Consider the following 13,988-nt stretch of genomic DNA (forward strand, 5'->3'; position numbering starts at 1 on the left):
TAATGTAAAAATGGTCGCATTTGGTTTCACCCCATGCATTATTGTTATATTGTAAAAAGAAATTCTACCATAACTATGTAACAATTTGTCAGCCAAGATCGTCAATTTCAGTAAACAACTCAAGTAAAGAAGAATTCGTCTGAGAAATGGAGTTCTTTGAATATGTGAGAAAATTTTAGGCCGATGTATAAATTAAACCTCTCAAACGGGTTGACCCGGACCGGAATCGGCGCCGGTTTGCCTGGTAAAAAACCATCTATGGCCAACGGTTACCGGCTAACCGGGGCCGGTTAGCCGGTTGGGTTTTCACAACCCGTAACCAGCCCGGTTTGATTTCAAAAACCGGTTAGCCGGTTCAACGGCTATACTTCTATTTTATTTTATTAAATTATTAAACTGTGGAGCACCGGTGCTCCACAATGTTTTTTTTTTTTTAAATTTTTTGCTTAAATCCGAATTTTACACATAAATTAACACTATAGTTTATTAGTTTGGGTGTATATATATATATATATATATATATATGGTTATAAGTATTAAGAAACACAAGATTGTATATTATAAGTGTAGTATATGTAATATAGATTGTATACTTTTTATTTTCAAGTATATTTTTAACTTAAGTATATTTATATATGTTATGTATATATTCTAAGTGTGTGTGTGTATATATATATATATATATGTATGTATGTATTATAACTAAAGTTTATATATTTACTAACAACTTATGAGTATTATAAAATTCAAGATTTTTTTTTTCTAAGTATATGTATATTATAAGTATATTCTAAGTATATTGTCTTTTAGGTATATATGTTTAAGTTATATGTATTATAACTTAAATTTTATATTTACTAATAACTCATGAGTATTATAAAATTCAAAATTGTATATTTATAAATATATATAGTTATAACTTTCTATTTTATAATTTAAGTAGATGTATATTATAAGTATATTCTAAGTATATTGTAGGTATATTTCTAACTTAATATAAATAATATTAACTTGAATACTTGTAAGAATATGAACACAAGTAAATAGAAGAAAGCTCAATGAGCCATATATTTTATTTATTAATGGATAACATTTATTTGCAAGTTGTAATTTTTTTTAACTTGCAAATAATACTTGAGTTGCAACTAAGTAGTACAAGAATAAAATCACATTGTTGCAACCATTTCGGTAACATCTGCCATATCATATTCATCCATCGGGATATCTTTCATGTCTTCAATTTGGTCTTCTTCATTTGCTATTAAAATTTCAATCTCTTCCTCTTCGCCTTCCACCGCCGCTAGCCTTTGGTTGCGCCGCTCTGATCTAATCCAATCGCGAATGCAAATTAGTACTTGCAAGATAAATTCGGATAAGGAGTGCATGTGGTCTCCAATTTGTTGTCTTCCTTGGCTAAATGCACTTTTCGAGGCCACGGTTGATATTTGAATATTAAGGATATCCTGAGCCATTCTTGCAAGTACCGGATAATTCGCCTTGTATTTCTTCCACCATGCTAAGACGTCCACTTCGTCGCTCGTTTTCACCGTTGGCTACGTCAAATAAAAGTGAAGTTTATCAAAGTTTGCACTATTACTAGAAGGGGTAGTTATTTTACTCCAAATTCCTAAACTAGACATGCCATGATTTTTAGTTTGAGAAGTAGAAGTAGTAGGACGTGGAGCAACGGGTGTAGCATTTTCTTCCAACTTAGAATAATGTGTAAAAACTTTTATAAGCTCAACATCTACCGCTTTCTCGGCCTCAAATAAAGATGGTAGTATCTAAAAAACGATAAATTTGTCTAACCAACTCAACGGTAAAATAAGTTTTAAGACAAGGATTTAGAATAGAACCCAATATAAATAAAGTTGAGATGGAAAAATAATACTTCTTAAATATTTCCCTCATACTATGAATAGCCGCTTGATAACTCGATTTTTCCCTATACTCATATAAAACTCTTGTTATTTCGGCTAAGTATGCTAAAATTCGGGTAACCGCGGGATAAAATTGTCTAGAAAAAGCAAGAGTAGCATTATAAAAAAATTTCTAAAAGTCCTAAACATTCCACAACATCTTCCCAATTGGAATTACTTAACCACTCACTCATCTCCTCATTGTGATTGTTGTGGGTATCTTGTATGGGAACACTATATTCATATGCTTGTTGCAACATAATGTAAGTGTAGTTCCATCTAGTATCAACTTCAACTTGAATTTTCTTAGGTGTAAGACCATGATACGCTCAAATTACACCTATTAATGGCATAAAGCGGACGTTGTCAAATATAGTAACCCAACAAGGTTGGGGTCGAATCCCACAGGGAATATGGAGAGAAAAGAGTACTAATCGTATGTGATACCAGTCTTTAAATGCTTTAATCCTATTCCGGATAGTTTGAATTGATTGTTGAATAATGTAACTGAATGCTTTGACTTAAAATGTAATTAATGTGAGGTAGAGACTAAGGTTGTGTTCCCCAGTTTGATTAGATATTATGCTTCAGGTTTCAATGTGATATACTTCTAATGGTTGTTCTGTGAATATGTACTTGGTCTCTTAAAGACTTCTTAATGTTTCCCAACAGTTAAGCAGTATTTTCTCTTTATGATTCTTCCGAATATAAAAGAGTTACAATCGAAGAGCGACCAATAATGCCAATTTAGACTTATTCTTATTCCTAAGTTAGTCTATTAAACGAGGGTTAACGCCTCGAGTCATTGTTATTCAATCTTACCAATATTGACTCTCTTTCCCAAGAAAAGTCAATATAATGGCTTCGGCTAATGCTTGCAATCATTACCCTACGTTACAACTCAAAGATAGAATAAATAACGACAACCATTATGCATATATCAATAATAGAAACCCATTCACATAATACCCATCATGGGATTCACAACCTTAGAATTGAAATTAGCTACTCATAATGTTTGTTGACAGAAAAAGCTTAAAGATTAACATAACACACTTACAATGAAAATACAAGATGGAATGAGAGTGAAGTTGTTGCCTTAAATGCTCCAACCACTTCTAAGATTAAAGACCTAGGGTTTGTACCTCTAAAAGAAATCTATGCCAAAAACTGCAGGATAACCCAATTCAAAACCCTAGCAATCTATTTATAGCAGGTCCAAAAACGAGAACAATTTCCAGACAAAATTGCCCCTGTGCATAGAGTGCGAATCGCACTTAGTGTCGCATGTTTAACCCGCGAATCGCGGATTTCACCAGACCATCGCAGGTGATGCATATTCAGTTAATTGTTGAGCAGCATCCGCGACACAACCCGCAATTCGCATGTTACACCTGCGACTCGCAGGTGGTGTCGCATGTGGTGCCACATGTGGTGCTCAAATTTGTCCTCTCTGTCAACAGGTGGTGCACCACCTGCGACTCGCATGTGGTACCTGCGATTCGCAAGTGGTGCCATTGTTCAGTTCTGCTGGGTTTTTGCTTCATTTTGCTTCGTTTTGCTTCAAGTTGCTTCCGGCACATGTTATTCTACAAATTGACACAAAAACACGAGAAACGACATCAAAAGCACTTGGGTATTTCCAAAAGATTAAGTAATTGGCGTCGAATGAGCCGTAATTTCACGACTCATCAGACCAACACTCACGCATTGAATCTTAAAATATCTAATTTTAGCCCTATTGGTATTACAAAAAAAAAAAAAAAGCAACCTCATCTCTAACCTTTTGAATAGGATCATCAAATAACTTATGACCATCTTTAACAATCAAGGTTAAAATGTGACAACTACATCTCACATGGAAAATATTTTCTAGTGGAGGGTTTAATTCCTTTTTTATAAGGCCAACCGCCGATGTGTTGTTAGAAGCATTATCTAAAGCAATACAAAGTGTTTTTTTTGTAAATGTTAAAAGAGTTCATAGTAGTTGTTATTCCCTTCGCTAAAAAATTACAGTCATGACGACCCTTCCCTTCATCATTTATATATAAGCTATAATTATTTTTTGCATCACCCAACTATCATCTATCCAATGACATGTAATAGCAAAAAAATCTAACTTATTAACACTAAGACCAAGATCGGCAGTAAGGGGAACATTACAATTTAAACAATTAATTACATGGAGCAAATAAAATCTATATTACATGGAGAAAATAAAATCTATACTTTTTATATAAATCAATAATATCCGCTCTACAAGTACTTTTAGGAATACCCTCAAACATCGTATTATAACTACGTTGAATATAAGTAAAAAAACTCGGCCTCGAAGGAAAGGAAAATGATAGAGCATGAAAAGCTACCATTTTAGCTATCTCTACACGGTCTTTCTTCTTGTTGTAACTAAAAGTTTTTTTGGTATGTGGGTTTATTGTTTTTTGAGTACCCCCGGAACCCGTTCGCTTTCCCCAAACATCCTTATGTTTTGTCACTAAATGACACGATAGTGAACACGTTCCCCCATCCTTATTGTTCCTTCACTTGAACTGAAATGTTTTTTCCACATATATTACATGTGACTATTTCTTTCTCCCTATCTTTAGTCATATAATTCCAAACTTTAAAGGTTGGCTTACGAGTGGGTTTTGGCGGTGCATCTTCTGTTTGTGATTGTTGTGCTTGTGTATCTCCTATCGGATGTTCCAGTGATTGTGTTTCATCATCATCATCAACTTGGTGAAAGGTTGAGGCAAATCGGTGTTCCATTACTTCGCTATCCAAAATTGGATTATTTTCACTAATGTCATAACCTATATTAGGTGTTTCACCCACAAATGTTTCATCCATATTTCCCCTCCCCCTACCACTGCTACTACTACCACCACCAAAGAAGCTTCATAATTAAATAGCAAGAAATTAAATCACAAGAAAATAAAACGCAGGAAATTAAATTGCGAAAATTAAATTGCAAGAATTAAATTGCGAAAATTAAAGATAGAGTTGGAACGAAGGTACCAAATTGCCGGAATAAATTCCGACAATACAAACGTTGAATTTAAGGCGGCTAGAATTGCAAATCCACCAAAGCTTTGAAGCTACTTCGGACTGTTGCAAAATCTCCAACTCCACCAACATTTTGTTTATATAATTGCAAAATATAAAATTAAAACTTAAAGGAAACTTTATAGTGTATAATTGAGAGAAATTGTACTTTTAAAGTGGCTAGTTGTTGAGAAATAGCTATAAATTGAGAGAAATTGAGAGAAAGTGTAGAGAGAATTTGTGTGGATGAAAATAAAATGGAAAGGGGTTTATATAGGAGTGAGGGAGGGATTAAAGTGTTAAAAATAAAAGTTTGGGGGGTTGGGGGGTGGTGGGGGCCAAACAATCAGATTTTGGTCGTTGCCAACGGCCATTTCTGCAAATTGGTCCATTGGGAAACGACCCAGTAACTGCTATATTTGGATGAATTAAAAAAAAAATTACTTCGACCTGTTCACCGGTTGACCGGTCCACCGGATCCAATTTTGCCAACCCGTAACCAGCCCATCTCAAACGGGTATCCGTCAATCGGGAACGGGAATCTCGGTCCGGGTTCGGGAACGGTTTAGCGGGTTTCGGTCACCGGTTACAACCGGTTCTCCCGAACCGTTTGACAGGTTTAGTATAAATCAATCTTTCATATATACCAAAACTAATCTATTAGGTTTTTGGATAGGAGTGAGAGAGGACCTATTTTTGCTACTATCCCACATGAGTATGGTTGAATTGTACTGAGAAAATGGAACTGAATACCCACTAATTAGGCAATCTCTAAATTCCAAACATGTCTCTTACAAGTCTCCTAAAAGTCAGGAGCAAGCTAAGCAGTTCCCCATAATTCCAAACATGTTTCTTACGTTTCTTGTTGTCATAAGTTAAATCCTCATTTTGGATATGAATTCAATTACTAAATGAGAAGTGCCCCCAAAAATTAAGCCTACTTCCTTAATTCCCTCTTTGTTCGGGATTTGGATTCTAGTTGGTACGAAAACTGTATTCGTAGTTCAAGTAGTCATAAATGTATCTGTGAAGTTGAGAAGATATTCAAGCCAATTCCTACTCAAAAGCGGAAAGAAATAAAAGGAAACTTTTTCTTTGTTGGTTTTCGAGTGTTATTGGGATTTAGATCATTTCTAGGAAAGGATTAGACCTAGTAGTATAAGTACATGCTAGCTAGGATTTATTAAGGACATAACATAGAACCTAAGAGTATTCAATCTTGTAACTTACTTTCTCCCTTGATATTAATAAAAGTGTCGACCGTTCTCCGTGGACTAGGATTACATCGATCCGAACCACGTTAATTACTGTGTTTTTATCGTTTCTGCGCTAACAATTGGTATCAGAAGCCTACAGGTCGTGAGATCTAGGAGACGAGGAGACTATGGCATCTATGAAGTTTGAAGAAGCAAATTTTGGTGGGCGAAGTAATAACTTCAACATCTGGAAGATCAAGATCATGGCGTTGTTATGGAAAGAAGGATCACTCTATACTTTGGATGACTCGTATCCCGAAAATACAAAAGAGGCCGAGAAGAAGAAGATTGAGATGGATGCGTTTAGCGCAATTCAATTATCCTTATCAGACAGCGTGTTATGTGAAGTCAATACCGAGAAAACAGCTGCGAGTTTGTGGAAGAAACTTGAAGATCTCTACTAGAAGAAATCAAAAACAACTACAATGTTGTTAAGGCAGCCTTTACACACCTTCAAGATGAAGACAGGTACAACTTTACAGGATCATCTTGATGTTTTTAATAAATTGGCTATGGATCTTACTCATGCTGATATTAAAGTGGGAGATGAAGAACTAGCGTGCATTCTAGTGTTTTCATTATCACCGGCATACAAAGACGTAGTTAATTCAATGATGTACAATAAGGAGGTGGTCATGTTACAGATGGTAAGACATGCATTGAATTCGGATGAATTAAGAAACCATATCAATAATGATGAGAAAGAGGACTATGGTGAGGGTTTGACGGTTAGAGGTCGCTCAAGCCAAAGAGGAAGAGGCCAATCAGTAGCTAGGTCAAATTCTGGGAAAAGGGTGAGTAGGAAGGATGTTAAATATTGGGGTTGTCATCAAAAAGGTCACTTTGAGAGGGATTGCCCGACTAAGAAGATTGATAAAACAATAGTCAGTGCATCTACGGTTTAGGTAGCTCAGACATCTGGAGAAGATTATGTGCTAACTGCTTCAACAGATGACATTCAGACACATAAGTGGATTTTAAATTCAGCTTGTACCTTTCACATGTGCTTCAGAAAAGATTGGTTTACTAGCTACGAGTAGGCGAGTGAGACTGTACTTATGGGTAACGATACAGTACATGAAATAGCAGGCATTAATTCAGCCCGTATACAGTGTCATGACGGACTCATAAGAACATTAGCTAATGTTCGACATGTTCCTGATATGAAAAAGAATCTGAGCTCTCTTGGTACTCTTGATAAGCTCGGAAACAAATATGCGGGTGAAGATGGTCATATTAAAGGCCAAACTGGAGGGTGGTCTTTATGTACTTATGGGCAGCACCATTCTAGGTACTGTGAATGCTGCAACCTCACAATTATCAGATGATGACAAGGCTAAGATATGGCATATGAGGTTAGGTCACATGAGCGAGAGGGGGTGGGCAATTTTGAGCAACCAAAACCTTTTGAAAGGTGATAAGATTAGTACACTTGATTTTTGTGAGCATTGTGTCCTTGGAAAGCAGAAACGTGTCAGCTTTAGCACGGGCAAGCACAAAACTAAAGGGGTACTTGACAACATTCATTCAGATTTATGGGGTCCATCTCAGGTTCCATCCAAAGGTGGAAAGAGGTATCTTCTTACTTTCATTGATGATTTTTCACGCCAGGTTTGGGTATACTTCTTAAAGGCTAAAAGTGATGTCTATGAGAACTTCAAAACTGGAAGACATTAATTGAAAATCAGTATGGCAGAAAGATTAAGTGTCTCCGAATAGATAATGGCTTGGAGATCTGCAAGATTCATGGTATATTGAGACATAGAACTGTTAGGCATACACCACAACAGAATGGAGTAGCTGAAAGGATGAACCGCGCTCTTCTTAAGAAATCACGATATATGCTCTCTAATGCCAAGGTGTCTAAGGAGTTCTGGACGGAAGCAGTAAATACTGCTTGTTATGTTATTAATCGTTCTCCAGCGTCGTTGATTGTTTCCAAAACTCCAAATGAGGTATGGTCGGGTAAACCGTCTGATTACTCGTACTTGATAATCTTTGGATGTCCAGCATATAATCATGTAAGTGATGGAAAACTAGAACTTAGAGCTCGAAAAGGCTTATTTATGGGATATGCTGAAGGGGTAAAAGGATATAGAATATGGAGTTTAGATCCTCTTAAGTTTGTAATCAATAGAGATTTTACTTTTGATGAAGCCTCTATGCTTGATCCTGGAAATACTTCTATTGAGTTTGAAGGACAGAAAGTTCTTACAACAGAAACGGTGCAGGAAAATGTGAAACTCACCGAACAGGAGGATCAAGTGACTCATGTGGAGTCAGATAATGAAAAAGCTCACACAGTAGTACCTGAAGGCGAACCATACACTATAGCTACTGAAAGGGATAAACGAACTCCGAAGCCTAATCCAAAATATTATCCTCAGCCTTCGCAAGCTAATCTTGTGGCCTATGCATTAGCTACTGCCAAGGAGGAAATAAAGAATCTGGAACCCTCAAGCTATACAGAAGCTACTATGTATGGTGAAGCTGATCAATGGAATTTAGCCATGACCGAAGAGATGGAGTCTCTGCACAAGAACCAGACATGAGATTTGGTGAGTCTACCAAAGGCGAAGAGAACTGTTGGTTGTAAATGGGTCTTCAGAAAAAAGGATGGCATTTCGAGTGTAGAAGATGCTAAATACAAAGTGAGACTGATTGCTAAGGGCTTTTGTCAGAAGGAGGGAATTGACTACAATGAGATTTTCTCACCAGTCGTGAAGCATAGCTCAATTCGTTTGTTACTAGCTTTAGTTGCCCATTATGACTTGAAGCTTCATCAACTTGATGTCAAGACTGCATTCTTACATAGTGAACTTGCAGAGGTGATCTTCATGAATCAGCCCGAGGGTTTCCTTATTGAAGGAAAAGAAGACCAAGTTTGTCAATTGAAGAAATATTTGTATGGTTTGAAACAGTCACCACGACAGTGGTACAAGAGATTTGATGCGTTCATGATTACTAAAGGTTTATCGAGAAGTGCATTTGATAGCTGCGTGTATCACATGTGGGTATCTGGTATTCAAATATTTATTTACTGTTATATGTTGATGATATGCTTATTGTTGCTATTAGTATGACAGAGATAAATGATTTGAAAAAAATGCTAAGGAAGGAGTTTGACATGAAAGATTTAGATGAAGCTAAGAAAGTCCTTGGAATGGACATTCACAGGATGAACGGTGAGGTACATCTCTCACAAAAAAAGTATATTGAGAAGGTAGTTCAGAGGTTTGGCATGAATAAATGTAAACCCGTTACTTTATCGTTAGTACAACATTTCATACTTCCTTCTTTGATGGCATCGCAATCAAAGGAAGAGGTGGAGTATCTGTAAAACCGTGATACAACTACATTTTAGAGTTTAGTTTAGGTGCGCTTCAAAGATGATCACCATTTTCTTGCTCATGCGCTTTTTGGGCTAAGAGAAACACTATAAAATTGTGGTGGTTTTTCGTATATTACATAATTTCTCCACAACAAATATGCTCTGATAGTTATTAAGCACTTTAAATACATTCACTATTTAACATTGACCCATACCATGCGAAAATGGTTCTACGCTTCTTACTACTGATATCAAAGAAATCTTCTGGAACGCCACAAATTAAAGGACAATACCAAATTTCTAATACAAGGCCGCATTGATAATTTCATATCCAACTTCTTTAAAAAGATAATAACAATAATAAATCCAAACACCACAAAGTAACAAGCATAAAAAATTCCTAATGCAACGTCCCCTTGTTAGTTTTAACTACACATCAAAAGTAAACATGCACGAGGCAATAGATAAAATAACATTGAAAACTACTGCTATTACCCTTCTCTCCCCTCTGTTTAGTGATTTACCCGGCTGTCTAGTCGCCCATTCATTACATTATAACTGTTGTCATGAATTGGACGAGTTTTTGGAAGGTGAAGTCAAATAAGTTTCATTGGTCTACAATATATAATAGGTTTTCTGATTAAGTGCTCAGGGTATAACGCAATTTGATTCGTTTTGGTTTGTTCGCAGTCCAACACCCAAAAGTTTCTGTTTTGAAATCACTATTAGCTGTTGAGTACAATTTGGGATATGTGACAATGTTGAATCTCTTAAGTTATGTTTCAAATATTTTTCTAAATATGTAAACTTTTAACAACAAATGAACTTTAGGTTATCTGTATCAAACGGATATTAGAAAATGATCATATTTATGCTTTAAAGAGGTCATTCACCACCGCGTTATATTAAACCGACCTATTTGCCATTGAAAAAAGTTAGCTACTATACTACGTTTTAGTGTTAAAATTCTCTCTCTCCTTTAAGTAGGAAAAAATACTACCTTCTGGCTCCACTATAAAGTTAATTAATGTATTTTACAACCGTACGAACAACGGCTAAACTATTTACATGAAAAGCTGGTTGTAGCCAAGATGATCCAACATCTCTACCATCAATTAAATTTATATTTTATCTCCATTTTTTTCAAATTCATTCACTCTCCTACTTTACTCTATTTTAAATCCCCCGGCATATATATTCTCTAATTATTATTATTATTATTATTATTATTATTATTATTATTATTATTAATTATAATAATTAAAAAAAAGCCCCAGCGGTTTGCCTATTAAATCCCAAATTAAACCGTTTTGTAAAGCCCTCACGGATCCTAATCGGTTCACTCTGTCTTCATATGGAACCATAGACGACATCACGTCTACTAACTGTTCATGTGTCTTTTATAAAAGGTTGTACCTCTCCAAACAGTTGCCGATGTTTGAAAAAAATCAATATATAAACCTTGCAAATATGTCTATTTTAGACAATTTCTCACATCCTCTTCTCTCATTCAAACCTTGCAATTACTTTCAGGCAATTTCTGACATCATCTTCTCTCTCTTCCTTACATTGTTATCGAATATGGCCTATTCTCTTCTTTCAGAAAAAGCAGGACGGGTCAATGGGGATATGCGTGGACTATCGGACTTTAAACAAAGTGACTGTGAAGAGCTGCGGGTTCAGGATCTCATGTTGGTTCAAAATGGCCATTCAAGCTTAAGAGATGACAGCTTCCTTTAACGCCCTGTTATGCTATGACAATCAATAAAAGTCAAGGATAATCTGTTAACCAAGTCGAACTGTATCTTCCGAAACAAGTATTCACCCATTGGCCAATTATATGTAGCTCTGTGTCCTGAGCAACAATAAGAGCAGCATTAACCCTACTGAATGTTGATGATGACACAGGAGACCCTGCTTTCATTAAAAATATTGTATACAAAGAAGCATTCCACAATTTTTGTCTGAGAGTTGTAGAAAATGAGGTATTTCACACTCAGTCTCAATTGGCAACATACATTACTATATAATCTTATAACAAGGGGTCAATTCATTATAATCAATTTACAATGATGTGTTTCCAGATAACTAGGCATATATATGATGATTCATAATGGAGATGAACTGCCAATGCCGATGACCCATACCAATATTTATGCTACTCTTTGGCTTAAACGATCCAGAAAATGATGAAGCCGTTCCAATCGAAAAATTGCAGATAAGTACTTTCAATATAAATAATTCGTAATTTATGTGCGCCTAAATAGATAATTTTTATAAATTACATTATACCTGTTGCAATGAATTGGAAAAAATTCTAGGAAGTGAAGACAAAAAAGTTTCATTGGTGTACAATATCTAATTGGTTCTCTGATAAAGTGCTAAGGGTGTAACACAATTTAATTCGTTTGGATTTTGTTGGCAATCCAGCATGCAAAAGTTTTGATATTGAAATCACTATTACCTGTTGAATACAATTTGAGGTACACCATCTGCACTAGATGCAACTAACGTTCAATGACTTTGACCCTCTTTCGGCGAAGGTTATAACTAACTATAAGTGTGTAATAAAAAAAATGAAATGTCACCATTAGAATTCAGCTATATATATAGAGGATGTAACTATGCATGTAGCACCACACCACCTGCGTATGCAACACTAAACACAAAATTTAAAAGAAACTATAATTAGGACCCAATGAGATAATTTGGTACGTTCCAATTATCATCCAAAACTGGTAAATTTTGTGTACACAAAAAAAAAAAAAAAAGAGAATATAATATTTGCAAACATTCGTTAGACGGATATTTGGGAATGATCATACGTAAGCGTAATGAAGTCGTGCAGTATATATCCTAGTCCATGTCTTGATAGTTGATGGATTAGTAATTATCAAACTTTGTGGTATATGATTTTCCAAAATTGGTTGAATAAGTCGACGTAGATGCAAAATTGTCCAATGCAGATGCCAAACTATTTCAAATATATCCAGTCAGAAGCAGATGCGTACCCTTTTAAAGTCTAGCCATTTTAATTTTCAAGTTTTGAGTTCCTTGTATTAACTATACTTCTCATTTATTTTTCCTCACTTTCTTGAATTTCTGCTTCTGATAGCGACAAGTCAAGACCAAAATACAGTGTCATCTAATCTAAATTCCTCCAGTCTTTGAGGTCAATCTTTTCTTGGTGCCCTAACGATTTAGCATTGTGTGATCTAAAAACAATTCTTTTTCTTATTTTTCACCATAGCAACCTTGATTGATCTTTGTTAATACGAAACAAAATACCATTTCACGACCATTAATTGTCTTTCCCAAAAAAGAACAAGAGATTATGGTAGTGGTTCTTGATAAAAGTTGGAAAGAATAAGAGAAGAAATTGATCATCAGTCAATTTCATAATTTACTCAAATGTTTAAACACTAGTAACTCCGTGACTTATAAAAATCACTTTTAGATTAGGATAAGGAATTTAAGATATTGGCACTAAGGAAAATTTGGTAATTTGTTGGAAAGAAATTGTTAGGGAGCTGCATTACTAACACATGTAATGGCGTGTTAATATTTTATATGGCTGAAGTATGGGGCAAGGAAAGTCCCTAGAAAATTAGAGTCATTGACTAAGTAGGCGTTTGGACATGCGTTTTGAAATCATGAGATGAAATCAGTGTTTGGACATGCATTTCATCTCATAATTTCAAACCATGTTTTCAAAAAATTTAAATATAAAACTTGACCTATAAGTTTATATTTTATAAAAAAAAGACTCATAAGTTGGTAAAATATTTTTAACAATTACTCTCACCAACCATTTACCAACCTCATTAACTTTCACCAACTTTTATTTATATCTACCATGTGGGAGGATTATATTAAAGAGTACTTACATTACTATTCATGTTAAATTTTCGTTTTTATTGAACAAATGTTTGATCAATTGATGTTGTATTTTTAGAAAGGTCTTCTGCTAGCGTATTAATTTTGTTATGAACTATGACTTGCTCATTTGGTAAGATTGTATAAGAATTGAAAATGTTTTGATAGTTTTCACAACTTGTGGGGTTTTTAAGTCTATAAGAGAAAATACAACTTAAAATATCTAAATTACATATCCAAACATAGTTTCAAACCATGTCCAAACGGCTCCTAAAGGGATTGGATTTGGAGAACAATTAGTACAAGAGTACCAGTTGTTAAAGATATATCTATAAATACCTTTACTCTTGCCACAGAACATACCTTCGGATAGCAGAAGAATTAAAATCGGATTTAACATATACTAACATCGAGAAATAATTACTTTTTCGAGTTGCGAAACAGCCCTTGGCTGTGATTTTTTTAAGTTTTTTAGAGTATAGCTGGTTTTCGGAAAAATATTAATTGGTGATTTTTTTGGAATCAAATTATTAGGAAATTTAGTCCTCATGCATATAACTG

The 13,988-nt window shown here is 35.0% G+C and overlaps 1 protein-coding gene across 1 annotated transcript; it reads left to right on the forward strand.

Moving 5' to 3' along the window:
* Positions 1-6,678: 6,678 nt before the first annotated feature.
* Positions 6,679-7,260, forward strand: LOC132644397 (uncharacterized). The gene is made up of 2 exons (XM_060360992.1): positions 6,679-7,014; positions 7,126-7,260. Exons 1-2 carry the CDS (start codon positions 6,679-6,681, stop codon positions 7,258-7,260), a joined length of 471 nt encoding a protein of 156 aa, XP_060216975.1.
* The last annotated feature ends 6,728 nt before the right edge of the window (positions 7,261-13,988 follow it).

This window comes from Lycium barbarum, chromosome 6, assembly GCF_019175385.1.
Source record: "Lycium barbarum isolate Lr01 chromosome 6, ASM1917538v2, whole genome shotgun sequence".
Taxonomy (NCBI): Eukaryota; Viridiplantae; Streptophyta; class Magnoliopsida; order Solanales; family Solanaceae; genus Lycium; species Lycium barbarum.

Excerpts from the sequence above, each read along its gene's own strand:
- LOC132644397 (XM_060360992.1), top strand. The coding sequence starts at position 6,679 with ATGAAGACAGGTACAACTTTACAGGATCATCTTGATGTTTTTAATAAA. Across the intron at positions 7,015-7,125 it reads GGTCAAATTCTGGGAAAAGG|GTAGCTCAGACATCTGGAGA; the intron begins GTGAGTAGGAAG and ends TCTACGGTTTAG.